Below are 22397 nucleotides of genomic sequence, written 5' to 3'. Positions count from 1 at the left end.
GGCTGGCCGAGCAGGTTGCACCAACTGAGCTACTGCTGTGATTGGCTTGCTATTGACTATGCGAGACATGCACACCACATGGTAAGTGGTCCGGCAGGTTCTGGGGGCAGGTGTTAATCAGACTGGCCACCTGTGCTGGAGGGATTTGTCTTAGTCAATGAAGACGAATCTCCCACGTCCAGTTGGGATTGAATAAAAGCTGGAGCAGAATGGAACAGGGACTTCCTGATAAAAACTGATGCCAAAAATAATGGGATATGTTAGACAAATATTAAAACAATATTTTAGATCTAAAACCCAATGAATATTACTCTTTCATTAACCCTTTATTGCCCCCAAACCTGCCAGAACAGAACACAATGACCCAGAATGGCAACTTCTAAATAGGATAACCCAACCAAATTTACAACACACACAACTAGATGAGACAGATAGAGCAAGCAGCAAATAATCTTAAGGAATAACATTTCACTACTAGTTCTGGGTAAAAAATATCACTATTGCAAGCAATGGCCCAGAATGGTTAGGACAGCACAACCAAGCTCATCCGCCCCATTCAAGTACAGGTGACTTGTGAAACTAGCCAAAAATGCTGCCTGGAACAACATTCCTGTACCTGTTCCAGACAGAAAATCAATATTATAAAAAACAGCCAGAACTGTGACTTCCAAGTAGGCTAGCTCAACTAAATTCACTCATCCCATCCAGCAAGAGGGGAATGATGCAACCAGCCACAAAATTCCCCTGGGAACATCATTCCAGTACCCATTCAAGGCAGAAAATCAGTATTGCAAAAAACAGTCCAAATTGGTGACTTCCAAGTAGCATAACCCAACCGAATTTACAACACACACGTGACTAGATGAGATGGATGCTGAAAGCCATAAATCACCTGTATAATTCTGGTACCCATTCCGGGCAGAAAATCAATACTGCAAAAATCAGTATTACCTGAAATGGCAACTTGTAAGAAGCAAAAACAAACAAAGAAAAAAACACATCCTCAGGAACCACATTCCACTATCCATTCCAGGCAGGAAGCCTAGTGCAAGACAGCCAGGAACAGCAACTACTGTTCTAGGCCCAAATTCCATGTTTTCGAAATGGCCAATGAACAGCAGTTTTAGAGTCAGTGACACCAACTGTGACGGCTGCGATGACGTCACCTGCCTGTCACTGGTAGTGCTGGAGCTCATCTGCCTATAGCAGGGCAGGAGGTGGGACTCCAGGGGGTGGAGTTATGTATATAAGGGGGGAGTGAATGATGTGTGAAAAAAGAGGGACCAGATAGGGACTGGCTAGGGACTTGGTTAGGTCTTGAAAGGAACTGAAGGCATGTACAAGTTATGAAGCACTGAGTATATAAGGTATGAGTGTTAGTGTGTTTGAGGGGATACTTTATTTATGTATTGATTATAGTGATTAACTTATTTACTTGTATCAATAAACGATCATTTTCCTTTTTAAAATCCATACCTTTGTCTGAGGAGTCAGATATATGTGTGTGGTTGGTGGCAGCGTGTGTAGAGAGAGTGTGAAGTGGCGTCCCCTCTGTGACGTATGAGGAGGGGGCCACACCAACTAATTCATCAGTCACTTATGACTGGATGGGAGTAACACATCCAACCACCAGCCTTCCACAGGAACCATAATCTACACAGAGAAACACAAATTGTGGCTTTATGCTTTCCCAGTAGTAAAACTGCCAAATATTAGTGCTCTTGGTTTAATAACAGAAATATTCACTTAAATTAAGTCAACAGGTATAATAAACAAAAAAAGCAAATATTTAGTAGTGTGGTATATTGGATATCACATCAGGACTCAGAAAACTCAAATTTCAGTCTCCAGTCTATGAGGGAAACTCATCATGCTTAGATTAGGGATTCGTCAATCTTGAGAGATGATGGTAACATGCTCTATATGGAGGACTAGTGTGGCTGAGAAAGCCAGTTTGAGAGTGACAATCCCTTCCACACTGAAGACAAATACAATCTGTCCCCTGTCCAGCTCCCCGATTTTGCTGGATTCGGATTGCCTCTTTGCTTCAGCCTGCTGGACAAGGGTCTCTTCAAAATGGGAGAGGCCATGATGCACCGCCTGTCTCCAGGCTGAACGCTCAGATGTCAAGGTTTCCCAATTTTATTGTCATGAACTTTAACATTTAACATGCTAGCTGAGGCCTTTAGAGTCCAAGATGTAACTCTTGCAGTTTTTGCAGTTCTCTGAACATTGTACAGTCTGACCTTGGGGTGAATTTGTGTGGATGTCCAGTCCTGGGAAGATTGGCAACTGTCTTGTATATTTTCCACTTATGAATAATCATCCTCACTGCAGAATGATGGACTTTAAATTGTTCGGAAATGGCCTTATAACCCTTCACAGATTGATGGACAGCAAAAATTGCTTCTCTGTGATCATTGTGAATGTGTTTCCTCCTTGGTATTGTGTTAACAGACACCTGAATGCTCCAGACCAGCAAACTGCTAAAATTTCAGCTTTTATAGAGTTGGTCATACTTGCTGATGATCAATTAGTCAAGGACATTTGGTTAGCAGCACCTGACTGCTACTTAGTTTCTTAATCCCTATGGAAGCAATAAGGGTGTACAGTACTTACTGTTTTCCCACATGGCTTCTCCATTTTGGCTTTATTTTTGTATAATGAATGATGATATGGTATAATACATCATGTGTTGCTGTTCATCTGAGATTGTGTTTACCTAATTTTCAGACCTGCTAAGAACCAGATGATTTTTATTATGTCCTGACACATAAAACCATAGAATTCAAAGAGTGTGTTTTTTCTTTTTTACATAATTGTATCTTGAAAGCCCTGATGGTACAGGTCCCAGCATGTGGTTCCTGGGGCTTTTTTTTTTTTTTTTTTTTTTTGCTTGATACATCTGTATTCCTTCTAGTCCAATGGGAGGGATGAATCTTGTCATACTGTCGTATGTGAAAGCTGCTGTTCCAAGCTGTCTTGCAAAATGTTGGTTTCCTCCTTGGACTGGTTACTGGAATGTGGTTCCTGAGGATGTTTTCTGGCTTGTTACATCATTCACTTCTCATTTGATGGGAAAGATGAATATCACTGTCCCAAGTAGTTTCGTGCAATATTGATTTTCTGCCCAGAATGAGTACTGGAATGTTGTTCCCGGCAGCATTTTGTAGTTGGTTCCATCAATCCTACATGGATGAGGTGGGTGAATTTTGTTGAGCTGTCCTACTCAGAATTTGCCATTCTGGGCTATTGCTTTCAATACTGATTTTATGCCTGTAACTAGTTTTGAAATGTCATTACCGGGGGCATTTGTGGTCGGTTGCACCAATCCCCTCTAGCTGGATGGGACAGATTAATTTTATTCTGCTGTTCTACTCAGAAATTCCCGCTCCTGGCTATTATTCACAAAACTGATTTTCTGCCCAGAATAGGTACTGGGATGTTGGAATGTTGTTCCCAGGGGAATTTTGTGGATGTTTCTATCAGTCCCCTCTAGCTTGTTTAAGCACAGCTAGTGGTGAAGGCTTCTGGGAGTTGCAGTCCAAGAATGTCTGGGGACTCAAGGCTGGGAACCACTGGTCTACAAGGTACCCATTTCTGCTCACTACCATTCGCAAAGTGATACCACACAAGGGAAAATCTCAAAGCTGACTCTTTTTTCCCCATCTATCAATCACTTCTCACCCAAACACAGAACTATTTTCAGGGCTGTTTTTCAACAAGTGTGAATGGTAGTGAGCATAAGAGAGTATCCTGTAGACCAGTGGGTCCCAAATTTTGACACCAGGGACCGGTTTAGTTGAAGACCATTCTTCAAAGGACCTGGGGGTGGTGGTACTTGTGGCAAGCAGAAGCAGGAGGTGAGCCGCAATTGAAGCTCCGCCTCCTGTCAGATCAGCAGCGTCATTAGAACTTAATAGGATCGTGCTGACAGGAGGCAGAGCTTCACTTGCTTCTCACCTCCTGCTCGCTGCTCATCTGTCCTGGCGACCCAGCCCTTCCAAGGCCACAGACTGGGACCGGTCCATAGCCCAGGGGTTGGGGATCCATGCTATAGACCATCTTGACTTCTGCTATTAGTGTTGTCAACATTCAGGCTGCCCTTTGATAGGTACAATATGGCATCTTTTTTTCTGCTGGCAACAAGGGCACAATATTGTGCAGCAATATTGGGCCATTTCCTGAAGTTTTGAATCTTGAATAGAAACCAAAAACAAAGCAAAATATGCTGCTTATATATCACCCCATAGTGCTTACAGGAAGGACTCTCTAGGCAGTTTGCAAATTAATTATACAGGCTGCACACTGTCCTCCCACGAACTAGGTACTCAGTTTACGGACCTCAGAAGAATGGAAGGTTGAGTCAAGCTCAAAGCTGGCTATCCGAATCTGTCAGAATTGAACTCAGGTTATGAGCAGAGTCTTCACTGCAGTATTGCAGTTTAACCATTGCACCACAAGAAGCACAATATCCTACATTCATAAACCAGAATTTTAAAAAAATTTAGTGTCTTGGCTTTTTAGAATGGAAGTTTGCATATACTACACATACATACCAACAGAAACTTCCCTCATGTAGAATGACTCAATACTGGAAGATCCCAGAAGAGGAGCACATGATCTGTACCATGGTTGCTGGGAGAAGACAAGCAAGAATTGTTGGGATGTGGCTGTAATCCCTCTGTGCCGAAATATTTTGAAGGGCTGTTTTGGGGCTTAATGAAATGGTGAAGCAAAGATGTGTGTAGGTACAACACATACAATGGAGAAACGTACACATCCTTGAGCCTCTCAAGCAGGGCCGGACTGGGACCAAAAATCGGCCCTGGCATTTAGAGCACACAGGCCCACCGGCTGTGGGGACACAGGTCCACCTGTTGTGGGCTCCATTCACGATATTGTGGCGCGCTGAAAGGGCGTTGCTGGTATAGTGGTATTGGTATATGCTTACGAGTTCTCCCTATCCCAATCATTGCCCTGGTTGTATAAATAACAAGGAGCATCAGGAAATCTAAACCTATAAAATCATCACGTTTAACAAAAAGTGTAATTAAAATTTAATGTTTAAATTTGTCAATGCTAGTGCTCTCTAAACAAAAAACACCAACAGTACAATGTGAGATCTTATAGCTATTTTAATGTATTGAAACATTAGATCATTAAACATAACTGCAATGAAACGTTCAATGTGAACAAGCCATAAGTAGCAGATCCTCCTACATCAACACTTCCACCAGGAACAAAAAGGCTCGGCTCAAGAACTTTCCACCTTGTTTATGATTTGAACATTTTAAATTTGAACCCTACTAATACTGGAAAGACTTAGGAATGATACGTTATCAAGGAATAAGAAGACTTTGCAGGGCTTCACTACTCTCTGCAACTCTGTTGATGATGGCATCCACATCAAGACTCATGAGGATTTCTTTTTCTGTAGCCATTAACATGAATGAATCCAAATGGTCCTGGGATACAGTATTCCTCAGTCGATTCTTGATGAACCTCAAGGTGGAGAAGCTTCTCTCACAAGCAACTTGAGTAAATGGTAGAGTCAGTAGGAATTTGTAGGCTAGACCTATCACATTATAGGCATCTGTTAATAAATTGTAGCGCCGTAGAATTTGATAGCAACAAATGGCACAGTTCTTACATGTTGCACATGGCTTATTTAACAGCTCCATTTCATCAAATTGTTGACTTAGATCTTCCATGGGCATTTCTCTTGACACCCTTACAGTGTATTCTTCTAGCGCTGATGTCTTCAATTTGTCCCAATGCAAAGCTAGACTAGTTAATTCACACCACAAATTTTCAGCTGTGGCATTCTCATTAAATTTGATCAAGACTTTACTTAAATCTTCCATTGCAGATATATGAAGCCCTTGTTCTCTTATGTTTGAAAAGTTCCTAGGGTCTAGGCATGCTGTGCTTAAAAGTGGGCTGGGGGGGGGGTCTTCGCTTTGCATCCTTTTTGTTTAAAAAAGCGGTTGCATGGTTTTAAGTGATTTTCTGCAGAATGCTAGTGTTTGGTGTGGCCTGAATATTTAAGATTTCGGTGTGTTCTGGTGTTTCTTGTTACCGATCTTAATGGAAAAAGAATTCAGAGGCTCCACCGCCTCAAGTTTGCGTTTCCACGACCGTCCTGTGAACCTTGACTGGCAGGGGTTAGCCTTAAAAAGTCAATACTACTGTATATAGTAGGGCTTACTCCTTAAGCATGTATGTATGGGATCGGAGCCTAAATAAAGAAGCCACGTGGCTGGACCTTTCCACAGCGCCCACCACAGGCAGTAGTTACCTAGGAGTAAATCCTATTGCATACAGTGGCGGTTCCGGTGATTAAAAGCACGATGCTTTTGGCAGAGATTTCTCCCGGGGTTGGAAGGATCCGTTTGCTAGTTTGCTAAGAATGTATTTTTATTTTATTTTTTTGCACGAATTTTGCCTTGGCGATTGCACACCCTCCTTAAAAACCTGTTGCCTCTCCAGCCCCGCGCATGCATTTTCTTTATTTCCTGCACTGCAATGCCGCTTCTGGTTCACGCTCCCCCCTCCCTCTTCCGGGAACAAGGAGACGATGCGTTACTTTACAGAAACTAAGGAACTGCAGGGTGTCTGGGAGTGAATTTGTTTTCCCCACCCCATTCACTACCTTGGCTTTGCAACAGGAGGGAGCCCCAATTGGGCTCCCCTGCAGCCTGTTGCATGCAAGGGTCTGAGGTCCCCGCCGCCCTCTGATCTCCGCCCCCCCGCGGATGGCCGCCCTTCCCGCGGATCCCGGCCCGGGGCCAGCGCCGATGTAAACATTCCACAAAAGGGCTCCCCAGAGAAGGGGCGGGGCCTCTGGGCCACCGCACGGGGCGGGGCCTGGAAAGGGTAGGCGGTAGGCGGGGCTTTTCCCTCTCCTCCCCTCTTGGGGAGATGGGCAAGTCCTTGGGCCAAAGGCGAGCCGGTTCCTCGAGCCCGCCTGCCAATAAGCGTGCCGCGAGGGCGGGGTGCCGCCTCTCATATGGACATTTTGGCTCCTCGCAGCTTTGCCCCTCCCTCTCTCTCTCTCTCTTTTCCCTCACAACCCTCCTTTTTAGCATCCCCTTCCTGGGAGCTGGCACCCAATCACGGCGTCAGCGGCCAGCCAGCGCCGGCCGCTGATTGGCGCCCGAGTTGGAGCGGCGGCGGCGGCTCCCAATCGCGGCGCGGGAGGTCTCCACGGGGCAGCGGAGGGGCGGGATTTCCCAGGGAACAGAGAAGCGGGCAGCGCTCGGCGGCGGTGGCGGCCGTCCTGAGGCGGTTGGCTCTGTAGTCCTTGGGCTTCCCTTTTCCCCCCTTCCCTCCCTCCCTGCCCCCCAGTCCTCTCCACCCACATCATACAGGGATGTATGCCTGAGGCAGGAACCGGCCGTTCTGACCATCGGCCCTTCTGGCATTTGCCAGAACTGCCAGATGGCCAGTCCGGCCCTGCTCTCAAGTAAACTAATGTTGCCATGCTCATTCTGCAGAATGCAGACTAGAAAATTGTGTTCCACTTTCCAAACCCTTTCCTTGGGGTAGCCAATCTGAGGAAGAAAAGCTATATTGGAACACAAGCTTTACAAATATGTTTTGTGCATGTTTACCAAAATATGCCCCCACAACTTTTGAAGTTAAAAAGAGAGAGAGAGCAGGGGGGTAGCAAAGATTGCAACTGGAAACCAAGGTCAGAATCACCCATACTATGTGAAAAAAAGACAAGGAAGAAAGACAGTGACAAAAAATCAACACTTGAAATGTGGGGTTGGTACAGATACTAAACAGCCAGAAAAGCAGAAAAGTAGGTACTCAATCAAGTCAAGTCTGAACTCTCACTGAAGAAAAAAATGAGTCAACGGACCCTATCCTACCATGCAAATACAATAAAAATATAGAACTGACTAGAAAAGACTATATTGTCTGGATAAGTTGGACAGATCATTAGGAAAAGAGGAAGAACTAGCATTAGGTGTATCATTTCTATTTTCATGTATTTTAAAAATGCAATATCAGGCTTGGCCACAAGAGAGGAGAGCAATTTGGGTGTTATTGAGACAATATAATGTCTCAATAACACCCAAAGTAACCTATTATTTTGGTGAAGGGAGCAAGCATAACAGCAGCAATTATCTGGCTATTCCAAGGTAAAGAATAATGCAATCAGTCCCTTTTAAATAATAACACTAAGTTCTGACAAAAGCTGAGGACTTCCAAATGATAGTACCACGTGGAAAGAGATGTGACCCTCTCAGAAACTTTAGAGGCTAGATTAGAACCCTACTTTCACTATCCTTGCCACAAGCAAAGCCAAAGTGCTAGGAAGTGGCACCAAAAATATTTACTCCACTCTCCCTCCATGCAAAGATCCTAACAACACTTAAGAAAAGTATTGTTGTTTAGTCATTAAGTACTGACCAACTCTTTGTGTCCCTATGGACCAGAGCACGCCAGGCCCTCCTGTCTTCCACTGCCTCCCGGAGTTTGGTCAAATTCATGTTGGTAGCTTCGATGACCCTGTCCAACCATCTCATCCTCTGTCGTCCCCTTCTCCTCTTGCCTTCACACTCTCCCAACATCAGGGGCTTTTCCAGGCAGTCTTCTTCTCAGGAGATGGCCAAAATATTGGAGCCTCAGCTTCAGGATCTGTCCTTCCAGTGAGCACTCAGGGTTGATTTCCTTCAGAATGGATAGGTTTGATCTTGCAGTCCAGGGGACTCTCAAGAGTCTCCTCCAGCACCATAATTCAAAAGCATACATTTTTTGGTGGTCAGAATTCTTTATGGTCCAACTCTCACTTCCATACATCACTACTGGGAAAAACTATAACTTTGACTATGCGGACCTTTGTCAGCAAGTTGACGTCTCTGCTTTTTAAGATGCTATCTAGGTTTGTCATCATTTTCCTCCCAAGAGCAGGTGTCTTTTAATTTTGTGGCTGCTGTCACCATCTGCAGTGATCATGGAGCCCAAGAAAGTAAAAATCTGCCACTGCCTCCATATCTTCCCCTTCTATTTGCCAGGAGGTGATAGGACCAGTGGCCATGAACTTAGGGTTTTTTTTTTTTTGATGTTGAGCTTCAGACCAATTTTTTCGCTTGTTGTGGCAAAGGGGCTTGAGTAACTCAGAGAAGCTATGGGCTATGCCGTGCAGGGCCACCCAAGACAGACAGGTCATAGTGGAGAGTACTGACTAAATGTGGTCCACCTGGAGCAGGAACTGGCAAGCCACTCCAGTATCCCTGCCAAGAAAACTCCATGGCCAGAAACAAAAGAAATGTATTAAATTCAATTAAATTGAACAACAGTGTCTTATTTTGGTATACAGGAATTATGTCCTGTCATACTTGGTTCTGTACTAGAGAAAAGGATATGTGACTTCAACCACCAACAATAGAACCTCCAGTTATGCATACTGCTCCTTGAATGAAGAATGCTAAATAGTACTGAAAAAGCTGTTTTGCACATGCTCCCACACCACAGGCAATGGAACAAGGAGAAAAACAGTATCTGGAGCAGAACACTTGGTAGTATGCTGAGAGAAATCACATGTAGCTGCCCACATTGTTTACCACCACTTCAGTTGTCTGGTTAGATACCACCACGTCTTGAAGGAGGAGGCAGAAAATGTAAGACAAAAAAGCAGAAACAAAGTGACCTACTGTGAGACAGGAGGCGAGAGGGGTATCCCACTCGCTGGAGTGTCATCCCTCATCCGTACTGCAGAGAAGGAAGTGCAGACCCAACGTACCTCACCCCCCCCCAAAGGGACAGAGCAGCGAGGGACAGAAACAGAGGAGATAGGAGGAACAAAAAATTAACCATTGAAAGGGTCCAGGGAAAAATGTTGGGAATGGAACGGAAGAAGAGGATGGAGATAGAGGCGGGGGCTGCAGATATAAAAAGAGGGGAAGAGCAGGCTGGGAATGGGTTTGGATGGAAGACCCATGGATAGGTGCATTGGAAAGACTAAGAGTGCCCAAGGAGGCAGCGGATTATAGGAAGAGAAGGGAGATCCCACCACAACCATCCTATTGGGGCGAGGCAGAGGCCTGAGAGTGGAGAAGGAAGCTGAGAGAAGAAAAGGAGGGAGTAGAGAGAGAAAGGAGAGAGAGACTGGAATGAAATGAGGAGGAAGGAGTTCAGAGAGGACCATGGACGACTCCCACACCTGAAAGACGTCTCGTGTGGGGTGATGGCCAGGATGATGAGACCGTGCCCCTGCTGGAAGGCCAAAAGGGACAGACTGTGAACCCGAACACCTTGGCAGACTGGCCGGGTCCATAGAACTCCGGTGGGAAGGACCTGTTCCTAGACGATGAATGGAAGCCCCTTCCTGACCTGTTGTCCAAATGAGAAAAACGTTGGAATCACTTCATAGACACTGGTTATTTGTTAAACACACCAATAAAAATTTCACCTGTTTCTAAACAACAACAATCTCCTGATTTCTTTGAAACAAGGAAGGAGCCCAAGATCGAAACCTCACACCTGCATAGAGATTGTAAAAAATTCTGCATGGAACCCGAAAAAACAGTGCAACAAAGGATAAGACTATGCAGTGAGCAGGAACGTTATACACTGTTTTACAGAACAGAAAGACTAGGGTGTCTCAAATGGTATGTCCCATTGTATCTTCACCCACTGTTTCTCTCATTGCACTCCCACCCTGACTCCACACTCCTATTCAAAGTATACATCCCACTTATTTGCCCACCTCAATGTCTCATCTCACTTGCTCAGATGTGCCACTTCTTAATAAAATGTATTCTGAGTGCTCTCTCTCATTAAATGACTGGAACAATAACCACCTTTGCTCTTTCTGCTCCTGTGCAGAAAGAAAACTTTCTGAAATAATTCTGGGTGCCACTTTACCACCCATTTTGGTTCTTTTGCTCAGCAGATCCCTCGTGCTGGGGAGGGATACTTATGAATATACAAAGAATCTAAGAAGGTCAGCATTCCCAGGAACCCTTTTGCCTTGTTGCTTGTTTCCGTGCTTCATAGCTGTTGGCTTACTGGAAAATGTAGCATCTGCAAAGTTCTTCTCCTTTGTTTGTGCATAGATCTAAGGAGATCCAGCCCTTGGACTGTGGCTTGATATGCAGCATCCTAACAGGAAAACAAGTACTGTAATGTGTTGGGGATGCAGATAGTGTTGGCTATGAGTTACATTTTCCTCTGCCACCACTCTAGTACCTTGTTACAGTGAACAACTGTAGCTACAACTCAATTCAGGTGGCGAAGTGGATCGTCTTAATGGCAGATATGCCCACATCATTGAAACAAATACAGTATTAACGAATGACAGAGAACAAATGCATAAATTAGCAAAATCTGAATATTCCATGTCTTGTATCCAGTGTGGAGATAAAACTATTTTTCCACTTGCATTTGTTTGTTCCCTTTCCCCAGTAAATATGCCTAGCAAACGAGTGGAATGGCTTTGAGAGCTGCCATGTATTGGGTGTTTCTGATATCGATGCTAAGGAAGCTTTTAATCACCTGGAATCTGCCCCTAAGGAAATTTGGTTTTAGACAATTGAGGGTAAAACTCATTTATAAGTGGATTTTACACACGGAATGCAACTAACAATTGATTTGTAATGAGGCCTAACTTTGAAATGATCTTTAAAAAATAATTCCACCCCCCCCCCCCCGCCCTTCCAAGAAAACAACTCCCGTTCTTGTTCTTGCCTTAAGGACACTGACGGCAGCCTAAAACATGAATTGGCACTGCCCGCTGACCTAAGGCACCTGCTGGCGAGACAGACAACATGGTCGCGACATCACTCTCTACATATAGTTCAGACACAACTACCACAGCACGAAAAGAGATGACAAGGGGTCTAGGACTAGGCCACAGTCAGGGACTCTCGTTACTATGGTGACAGACGAGAAGGGTGTAATACTACGCAGTGAGGTCACAGGGGGAGGGAGCGGGACACGTAGGCGCGGGACGAAAGCGTAATCGGCAGCCGCCGCTCGCGGGGGCTCTGTTCTGAGCGCGAGGAGGAAGGAGAGCGAAGGGGGGTGTTGGAGGTGCGCGTGCTCGCTCTCCCTTCAAAGGTCCGTTCCCTGGATCTGTCGGGCGCGAGAAGAGCGGGAGGACACGCTCGAGGGGCTTCGCTGTCAGGGGCGCGCGCGCCTATTAGCATCTGCCCGGGCGCCAGGAAGAAACCCCCTCACTTGCCGGGGACTAAGCCGGGGCAAGGCAAGAGACGACAGGAGGAAGAGGAAAAGACTGACGCAACCACCTGGAAGGTGGGACTAGACGTTCTCCCGCCAATCCCGGGCAAGCGGAGGAAAGACGCCAGCCAACCAAGGCAGCGCTTCTGGGAGCCACCACACCAATCGGAGGAGCGGCAGTCGCGGCCGAAGCCGGAGCAGCGCGCCAATCGCGGGCTTGCCAGCACCAGAGAGCGCGGAGTCGGGGATGTCCTACAAGCCTATCGCGCCTGCCCCCACCAGCTCCGGAGCCGCCGGCACCAGCAGTAGCAGCGCCAGCCCCGCCCCCGGAGCCCCGCCGGTCGGTAAGAGCCTCCGCCAGTCAGCCTTTCGGGCTCCCCCCCCCCGCCACTTTATACCTTCTCTCTCGACCCAAATAGAAGGGGGTGGGCGGGGGGGGGGGAGAGGGAGGAATTGGGGGAAGCAAAAAAGAACGGACAGCTCCGCGGCCGGAGCCGCCTGGGCGACGGCCGGCGTGGGAGGTCGCCTCAGCTCTCTCCCCCCTCCCCCCCTTCGTCTTTCCTTGAGAAGGCTTTTCGTGGGCCATCTTCCGCGACTGCCTGACAATGCAGAGGGCTCGGAGGAGGCCGGTTTTGCTCTCACAAAAGACGAAGGGGGGGAGTAAGAGGCAGAGATTAAAAGGAACACTAGAATTAACTGTGTGTGTGTGTTTTTTTTAAAAAAATTAAATCATCACTGACTAATGCAAACAATGCAAATGTATGGGTTTCCCTGTAAGCAGTATGGGCATTACGTTTGGAAACAGCAGGTGTTGAAAGTCCCTGCTAGAATGGGAAAAAAAAAAGAAATTACTGTAAAGTTGAATTGCTGAGACGGCCATGTGACCTGGAAAAGTGGAGGTGAGAAATGAATGGGTAGAGCAGTTTCACATTCACAGTTTGCAGAAGTAACTCCCAGTACAGTATATCTGTATGAATGAGGCTTTGTTGGCCTAGTGACCAACAAAAGTATTGTTGAAAAATAGGGAATTATGACTTGGTTTTGGAGCATCCTGTAGCAGCAATAGCAATTTGTAGATGCTCTAGAGGAAAAGCCTATTCTGGATATGAATGGCAATTTCATGTTCCCAAAGGGATTGATTTCTAGTATTGGAATTTGATTTCTCTTGTTATTCTTCAATCAGGAAGATTCCGATTGGGTTTTACTCAGTGTCTCACTGCCAGTTATAGAATAGGGAATACTTTTTTCCAGGCACATTGGCTTTTAATCTTTATATGTTGGCTTGTTCAAAGGAGGCTTCTGGAGTATTTCATTTATCAGGATTTAACTCTCTGCCTCTCCTTTTGGCAAACTTTAGTCCAGTTTGTGTAAGCTTGTAGTTGTGAGCAGCTGAATAACCTTTTTTCCTTCTATGTTTGAGATCTAATTTCACTCGACTTTCTGGTTGTGCAGCTGTATGAAGGGTATTCTGTGTGGTGTAGTCAATAGCGTAATGGACTAGGACTCAAGAAAACAGGGTCTAATTCCATTGCTCTGCCATGCAAACTCACAGGTGTGTGGGTGGAACTGGTAAATCCACTCTTATATACCTAATTTACCTTGAAAACCTTATCAGGGTTGGTATCAGTCAGTTCTGACTTGATGGCACATAACAACAACTGATAGATATGTGGAACATCCTTGTATATAAGTGTGGGGAAAATGCTGCACAAATAAGGACGGACTGAGAGCAGAGTGCATACTGACCTTGCATCCTGAAGGGCCTTAGCATCTTTAGCTCAGAGGGATCTCAGTCCTTGCTAGTTCCAGCTAATAAGAATCTCAGGTAGTATGACAAACAAAAGTTCCTACCTGGTATCACTGGGCACTGTTGCTACTTAAAGTAGACAGCAGTGGGCTAGACCGCCAAAATTGCTGTAAGGTTGACTTCATAAATTGTAACTCATGCAAAATTTTATTAACCTGTCCACCAAGCGTGTTAGTAATTTGTGGGGGGGGGGAATATTGAGGGGAGGTGAGAATGCCTTCTTTCTTGGTAGGCAACTTTTGCCTCCATATAATTCAGGAATCAGTACTCATTATCTTTATTGTCTCAATTAGAACACTATGTGGTTTGCACAGTGGATTTGGAAGAGCTGTGTTCTTTGAAACTGTTCCTACCATGTTATGTGTGGTTTTGTTTGCTTTGCTTACAATAGCCCTACTTAAGAAAATTTATTGCAAAAGCAAAAATGTAACTAAATGGAACAAAAAAAATAGTTTTGGCTTTCTACTGTAGTAAGAAAAAGAGTTAGCAAATAATCTCTCTAAGGGCCGAATCTCTAGCTGTCCAAAGTAATCTTCTAGATGAGGTAGCTGCTGTTCTTTTTCTGTACCTTTCAAATCTGAGTTACTGTATTAACTTGCTTTCACTGTCCTCCCCCCCTGCAAATTAATTCCATATGTTTCTGACTACATATATGCTTATTACTTATACAATAACTCCCATTTTTTTTCACAGTTAAAGGTTCTGTATTTTCAAGTCATTTACAGTATTCTTATAAACTTGTCCTAAGTCAAATAATCTCACTAGTTCTTACTGTAATGATATAGTGATGACCAGCATGTGTGCATGTGATTTATCAACACAATCTGCAAGATATTTAACAAGAGAGTTCTTCACTTTGAGAATGAAGAAATGTTAAAATGATGGTGTCATGCTATAAGCAAGGACTTATAGGGACACATAAGATGGTGTTTGCCAAAAAATGATGGCTAGATTCAGTAGAGGGCAGTGGTAGGTACAGTACTTACTGTCTCACGAAAGTGACTGCTCTTTTCATCTCTTCCTTTTTCTCTTCAAGAGAAGAAAAATTGTCTTAAACGTTGAACTGCAGGAAATTAAAGCAAAACCACAAGTTTGTGGTCAAGACCACAGGGTTGGGACAGGAAGAAGTTATGTGTTTGCATGACCTGAACATATGTGTTGTTAATTTTCTGTGCTCAATTTTTCAGAAGGCTTTACAGTATTTTCAGGAGATGTTGTTGATACTCTCAAGGGAAGTAGTTGAAGCAGGACAGTAGCCTGTGGATGTAATGTAATAATCCAAAGTGAGAGACAAATTGAAGTTCTAAAGACTACAGTGAGAGGCGGGTTGATTTATTTTATTTTGGGTATGACAAAACAAACCAAATGACTAAAACACAGACAAACAGTTATAAAGTAACTGTTTAGTCCAAGATTGGCAAAAGTAAATCAGAATGAGTTGAGAATCCTTAAATTGCCTACAAGTTTAACACCCAAACCATAATGGAAGAATCTCTTTTTTTAAAAGTGTTTATGAATTAATAGTTTAGCTATTTGTTTTAAGGGCTTTGTATTCATTGCTACTGAAATGCTTTCCTTTCTTTTGATGTTTGAAAGGAATGGCCATTATATGCTTAATTTTAGTAGCAATAAGGCTATATATTTAGAAATAACATAGAATATTTTAAATATTTTTTCTGAATATTTTAATTTTTTAAGCTGTTGAATCAAACCAACATTGATATGTTAATGAAGGCAGACCAGTTATTCTAAAATTTTAAGAGTCAAAGTTTATGGAATATATTTATATATGCAAGTGTAACATAAATAAAACAAAACCAATTATTCTGGCATCTGTAAGACTTATTCCACCATGAGCTTTCTTGAATTAAAAATCCCCTTCCATAAGTATATGGAATATATTATTGAGGCTGCAGTTTTATTGCACTGCATGTAACTGAGAAAGTAGATTGTAATCCACATAAACTCACACTGGAATAAACCTATTAGTATTTAAGGTTCTATAATACGCTTGGTTTGGTTTTGCTTTTTCATACATGCTGCCTTAAGAACCTTTACAGCATCACTGAGATTTAGCAGCCTTGAATTTAACCATTTTACTTACAAGATACCCCAGCTATTAATGTAATTGCACCTGTCCTTGAAAGACCACTTACAATTTTTTGCTTCTTATACACAATCTAAATAGAAATCATGATAAATTAGTGTTGTTTCTATTTTTATGCCTACTCGCATATATTTTTATCAGGCTGACAGTTCCCTTGCTAGGCTAGCGGTATGAAGTCACTTGTGCTCTTTCATGTCACTGCCAGTGCATGTTCACAGTGAAATGGTGCTCCATATGGAGGCCCCTACCCAAAAGGATACATGGATGATTTGTTCCTTCCAGAAGTAAAGGGAGAAAAGATTACCAGTGCATTAAGCCTTTCTGTATTGTCTCAAACATTTATCAACTTCCATAGTTTCTGACTTCTAGCCATGGTAACTAGGGCTGATAGAGTTTATAGTCCAGAACACCAAGAAGACACCAGCTTGTTTCACCACCTTCAACTTTATTATTATTATTATTACAACCATAATTGTATAAGTTAGTTATTTTGGGTTAATTGATTGTTTGCACTTAGTTGTTTTCTCTTCTTCCCCCTCCTTTTTTCTCCTTAATTTTTTTTCTTTCTTCTGATATGGTATAGAAGGCCTGCCCTCCCAGCGAGGGGCCCCAGAATATTTCTGTGATTACGGGTAGGGGGAGATATGGCGTTGGCTCCGTCCCTGCTCGTGTTGGAAGAACCAGGGACAGATGTTTAAAGGCTGTTCCTTGTTCTGAGACGGAGACCAGCCCCCAGTATCGTGGTAGCCAGACCAGCCTGCCTTCCACTCTACGCCTGGTGTTGTTGAACGCCAGGTCTGTATCCAATAAGGCTCACGTAATTCAAGACCTTATCCTGGAGGAGGATGCAGACCTGGCTTGCATAACCGAAACTTGGATTGGCGGAGAGGGGGGTCCCCCTCTAGCTCTCATCTGTCCGCCCGGTTATGCTGTCCAACACCAGGGTAGACTGGAGGGCCGGGGGGGGGGAGTAGCCATTGTCCATAAATCCAGCTTGGAGGTCACTAGGCGCTCCTCGGTGATAAAGCCGGGTCTTGAGGCCCTCCACGTGTCTATCAGGGCCAGGGATGGTATTGGGATCTTGCTGGGCTACCGTGCTCCCCGCGACCCAGCCACCTCCCTACCGGAGCTGGTGGACTTCATCTCCGCGGCACTGTTGGGTTCCCCGAACCTACTGGTTCTGGGGGATTTCAACGTGCACGGGGGGGCGGAGACCTCTGGTCCAGCTCTTGAGTTCTTGGAGACCATGGCCTTCTTGAACATGTCCCAACATGTCAACGGCCCCACTCACGTGGGGGGGTCATACACTTGACCTAGTTTTTTCTACCAATGGGAGTGAGAGTGGTCCGATGGTGACTGACCTTGAGTCGGTACCCTTGTCATGGTCGGACCACCACCTAATAAAGTGTACCATTAAAATGGCTCTCCCCCCCTGCCCCTGCAGGGAGCAGGGATCTATTGTTATGGTCCGCCCTCGAAGGCTACTGGATCCGGTTGGATTCCAGGATGCCATGAGAGGTGTTACGGCTGACCTGGCTGGCGCCCCTGTCGAGGCTCTGGTGGATGGCTGGTTTGCTGCCGCGACTAGGGCTGTTGACATGATCGCACCTAAACGCCCTCTCCACTGCAGAGACCGCCCGGCACCCTGGTTTAATCGGGACCTCCGGGTGAGGAAGCGGGTCAGGAGACGGCTAGAGCGCAAATGGAGAAAGGTCCCGACGGATTTCAATAGGATAGCTGTCAGGGTCGCTACTAACCTTTATCTTGCTAAGGTAAAGGCTGCTAGTAGATCATACCTCGCTAACCGGATAAGCGAGGCGTCCAACCAGCAGGCGGAGTTATTCCGTATAGTACGCGACCTTTACGGAATTGGTCCGGGCGATGGGCCTCCCCCTAGTTTTTCGCCGGACCAATTTGCAGCATTTTTAAAATCAAAAGTGGAGGCCATCCGCTGGGACCTGTCTCCTTTTTTGAGCACAGTGAGTCGAGCTGAGATGTCCAGCGCTCCGTCTTGCCCGGTGATCCTGGACACCTTTCAGCCTGTTACGCCTGACACTGTCTCCAGGGCGCTTGACCGCTGTCGTGGCACCACCTCCTCTTTGGACCCTTGCCCGGCCTGGCTAATCAAAGCAGCCAGGCCGCTAACAACAGAGTGGGCCACGGCTATAATAAATGGGTCTCTCCTTGAGGGCAGATTTCCATCTGCCCTGAAGGACACACTCATTAGGCCCATCAGGAAGAAACCTAGTTTGGCGGCGGACGAAATTGGCAACTATAGGCCCGTCGCCAACATTTCTTTCCTTAGCAAGGTAGTCGAGAGGGTGGTGGCCGACCAGCTTCAAGCGCTCCTGGATGAAACAGATGCTCTGGATCCATTCCAGTCGGGCTTCAGGCCGCGCCACGGCACAGAAACGGCTTTGGTCGCCCTGTGTGATGACCTATTGAGGGAGGCCGATAGGGGCAAAGTGTCCCTGTTGGTTCTCCTCGACATCTCAGCGGCCTTTGATACCATTGACCACGGTATCCTCCTGGGGAGGCTCTCCGAGTTGGGAATAGGTGGCCTGGCACTGTCCTGGCTCCGTTCCTTCTTGGAGGACCGCCCATCCTATGTAACAGGGTCAAAGGGGACAGTAATTTTTCCTCCACTGCTCTTGCCCATCCTAAAATCAGAGTGCTAAAACAATAGGATTACGTTTTTACTTCAGCCAAAAACTGATTATTTGAAGCCAACCAGCTTAAATACTTCCATGGCTCCCCAATGTCACTAACCTGAAAAAATATGTAAACAAGCCCAGTGTTGGGTTTAAACATTTCTCCCCTTCTTTTCCCTGTATTCATCTTGTGCGTTCAACACAGTGGTTGATTGAAACTGAATAGCAGTTGTAATACTAATGAAGTGAGAAGTTAACATGCTGTTCTTTGCACTTGCTCTAACTTTGGAATCTAAATGCAACCAACCATAAGTAATGGAAGGGTATACTCTAAATAATAACAAACAAGCCAGATATTAGTCTGTGATGGGGTGTTAAGTACTTTATCGAGGAAACAGCAGTAGCATTAAACAAACGAAGTGCTGTTTGGCTGTGTACGTGAACACTTGAGGCACTTTTCTGTAAGGTAAACATTCCAGTTTAACCATTTTAAATGCAAATAAATCCTCCCCTGGATTGCCAACCCTTATGCTTATACATGCTTTGCTTTTATAATTATTTGTGACGTAACAGATGTAATAAGAGGAGGTAGACATGCAACACATTTTCTTATTTAGTTCCTGGAAGAATGTTTAGGAAGTAATTCATCATGTCCTGTGGAAGAAATAAACGAGCTGAATAATCAGAAGTAAACCATCACCTTCAATGGTTAAGATTCTGTGATGGTCTTTTAAGATTGCCTTTCAAGCAGTATATTGTCCTTAATCTAAATGTACCACACCCACTCCCTTTTCTTTTACTTTATACTTAGAGGACAGGTTGGAACAAGGAGAATCCATCTGTTGCCAGCTTACGTCAACCACATTGTACAGGTATTCAGAGAAGAACTACGATGACTATTTGAGAATCAGATGCCAGTTGTTTGGCTGCAGAGAGTTCAGAAGGCATACAAAGCTTGCACTAAATAAAATACTAACAGTTCTTAGTCTACTCTCCAACTCCCTCAGCTATTGGCTTGATTAGAAATGACCTTGACCACACTGGGAAGACACATAAAAGATGCAGTGTTGTATCTTCGAAGAGCTTAATGGGCATTGTGAGTCAATGGTATTGGAGAACCTTTGACACTCTTGGCTAAAATGCTATCTTTTTTTCTTGTTACTTGCAGCAACCAGTGTCCCATCTCCTTCTGGATCTGCACCTGGAGCTTCTGCCCCATTCCGGCCTCTCTTCAACGATTTTGGGCCCCCATCAATGGGCTACGTGCAGGTGGGTTTCTGTTCTGGGATTGGGGAAGGTTCTTTCTATAATGGGAGAAGAGTTTCCTTAACTTTTTCTACCTTTAATTTTGTAGGCTATGAAGCCACCAGGTGCCCAAGGCTCACAGAGCACATACACAGACTTGCTTTCTGTCATTGAGGAGATGGGCAAGGAAATCCGACCTACCTATGCAGGCAGTAAGAGCGCTATGGAGAGGCTGAAAAGAGGTACAGAACACCTCTAGAGCAGTAGTTCCTGACCTTGGATAACGCAGGTGTTCTTAGATGGCAATTCCCAGATGCCTTCACCACCAGCTGTGCTGGCTGAGGTTTCTGGGAGCTGCAGTTCAAGAACACCCGGGTTAGCCAAGGTTGGGAACCACTGCTCTAGGAAATTATTGCCTTCTGATCATGTGATATGAAAATACATGAAGTATACTTACCTGGCAGAGGAGATACCTGATCATGAAAATACATGAAGTAAAATATTTTTCTCTGAAAGTAGAAGAATTCTTGAAGTTCCAAATATAATTTCACATAAATAGGATTTATTTTTCCCAGAAATTCTAAAGCATCAGTTTCCAAAATTAATTATTTCAGGGTGTTACTTTTTTGTTTGTTTCTGTGTCTAATTCTAACCAATTTTAAATGATTGATTGGACAATATCACATAGTTCTTCCTGTGAATTCATTTCCATCTGACTTCTTTTTTAATCTCTTTGTCCAGAGATGAATAAGAAGTTATCTTCTACCTCTAATCTAAAAACCTGGCCACCTCTGCACATTGTAGGGCAGACAGCTGAGTCATGTTGGGAACAGGGAGAACCTGCCTGATTAGACTCTGTAGCCAGTGGGTGGAATCCTTGCTTAGCAATGAAGTATTGACCTACTTCTCCAAGCAAGTTGTCTACCTGTCCTGTGGTTTCTTTTTGCTATCCTACGTGTTACCAACAAGCACTGTATTCTCCCACTTAGGAAAACATACTCTCTTCTTCATCTGGTTCTGTAAAAGGCCACTCAATACAGAATATTTTTCCTTCATAAATAATGTTTATAATCTTTTCAGTTCCATTCAGTGTTGTACCTCTTGTCAGTGTAAATTTTAAGAGGCAAATCAAAACATAAATTTTTGGAGTGTAATAGCAGATGACTTGGGGTGCAGCAACAAATGCCCACACAATCTTCTGAACTTGTAGCAGTATGCTGAAAAAGTTTATACAACTTGAGTTGTCCCAGCGGGTATTACTAACAGGAATCTGTCCATTATTTATGAAATCAAAATATCTTCTAGACAGAGTGACCTTTTATAGAATTGGCTGAAGAAGCAAGTTGTGTAATATGATTCCAGCCAATATTACAGCTTAGCAGGGAATGCAGTGTGATGACTAACACAAGTCCACTATGTGTATAAAATACGGTTTATTAGTGAAATCTGCCAAGCAGACTTGTATTCTGAAGCTGATGGATTGGTGTATCTTAGTCTGTGTGTTTCCTTCACAGGGATTATTCATGCCCGGGCACTGGTAAGAGAGTGTCTGGCAGAAACAGAGCGTAATGCCCGTACGTAACAGTTGCTTCCTCCTGGCATTTCCTCCAGAGGACCCTGGCACTTTCCTGCCAACCAGCATTTTGGAATCTGCAAGTTTTCCTCCTGCCCCTTCAATCCTTTCCACCAATCAATGTCTCAAGTCCTAGAACTATAATCACCTTCAAGGACTTTATACCAATCAGCATCTGAGAATCTCAGGCTTCTGCTCTGCATCACCAATTGGCTTTCTGGGAACATATGCAGAGAAAAATTATTGCACACACCTTTCGGTCAACCCGTGGGGAGGGTGAAATGGCCGGTGACAAGTCTTACATCTTTATAGAATGCGTGGGTTCGGGGTTTTTTTTATAATAAAAGGAAAGCTGTGGCATTTGGATTATTTCTTCTTCACTGTGGTTTTCTAGTATCTTTTTCATGTGGTGTGGAAGGAAATGTTCTCTTCCTCCTAAGACATTATCAGGGGTCTGCAGTGCAAGACATATTTCCTTAATACAGCATAAGGCCCTTGCTGCCACTTGTAATGGAAATTCAACCAACAGTCACTGAATCTGCTTTGGAAAACTTGTAATAAAATATTTCTACTCTTAAATAATCTGTGCTTCTGCTGTTATTACTACATCAGGAATTGGTAGAAAAATCTAAAGTTCTTTTGCAAAGAACCGAGTGGTGATTGCCCCTAATACTTTTCCTCTACTCATTGTATTTTGTTCTCAGGCTTCAATATTTTCAGCTTATTTTATTTGTTGTTATATGAGTTGGCAAAGTTATTTTAAAACATGAGCCCAGGTACTTTATTTGCAAATAAAATTATCTCAGACATAGAGATGAT

General features: G+C 44.4%; 1 protein-coding gene across 3 annotated transcripts; it reads left to right on the top strand.

Moving 5' to 3' along the window:
• The first annotated feature begins 12300 nt into the window (after window positions 1–12300).
• CDK2AP2 (cyclin dependent kinase 2 associated protein 2) lies at window positions 12301–22160 on the top strand. Of its 3 annotated transcripts, none has more exons than XM_020792411.3 (4): window positions 12301–12539; window positions 19929–20029; window positions 20115–20247; window positions 21520–22160. In XM_020792411.3, exons 1-4 carry the CDS (start codon window positions 12443–12445, stop codon window positions 21585–21587), a joined length of 399 nt encoding a protein of 132 aa, XP_020648070.1. In that variant the 5' UTR covers window positions 12301–12442; the 3' UTR covers window positions 21588–22160. The 3 variants fall into 3 exon arrangements, with proteins under 3 accessions (XP_020648070.1, XP_020648071.1, XP_072841574.1); XM_020792412.3 differs by having other exon boundaries at window positions 12399–12535; XM_072985473.2 differs by lacking the exon at window positions 12301–12539 and adding an exon at window positions 13052–13094.
• Window positions 22161–22397: the final 237 nt, after the last annotated feature.

Source organism: Pogona vitticeps, chromosome 1 (genome assembly GCF_051106095.1).
Source record: "Pogona vitticeps strain Pit_001003342236 chromosome 1, PviZW2.1, whole genome shotgun sequence".
NCBI classification, from domain to species: domain Eukaryota; kingdom Metazoa; phylum Chordata; class Lepidosauria; order Squamata; family Agamidae; genus Pogona; species Pogona vitticeps.
This window is presented reverse-complemented; position numbering and strand designations above follow the sequence as displayed.

Coding starts and splice junctions, on each gene's coding strand:
- CDK2AP2 (XM_020792411.3), top strand. CDS start 12,443: ATGTCCTACAAGCCTATCGCGCCTGCCCCCACCAGCTCCGGAGCCGCC. Junction 12,540..19,928: donor CCCCGGAGCCCCGCCGGTCG/GTAAGAGCCTCC, acceptor TGTTACTTGCAG/CAACCAGTGTCCCATCTCCT. Junction 20,248..21,519: donor TATGGAGAGGCTGAAAAGAG/GTACAGAACACC, acceptor TTTCCTTCACAG/GGATTATTCATGCCCGGGCA.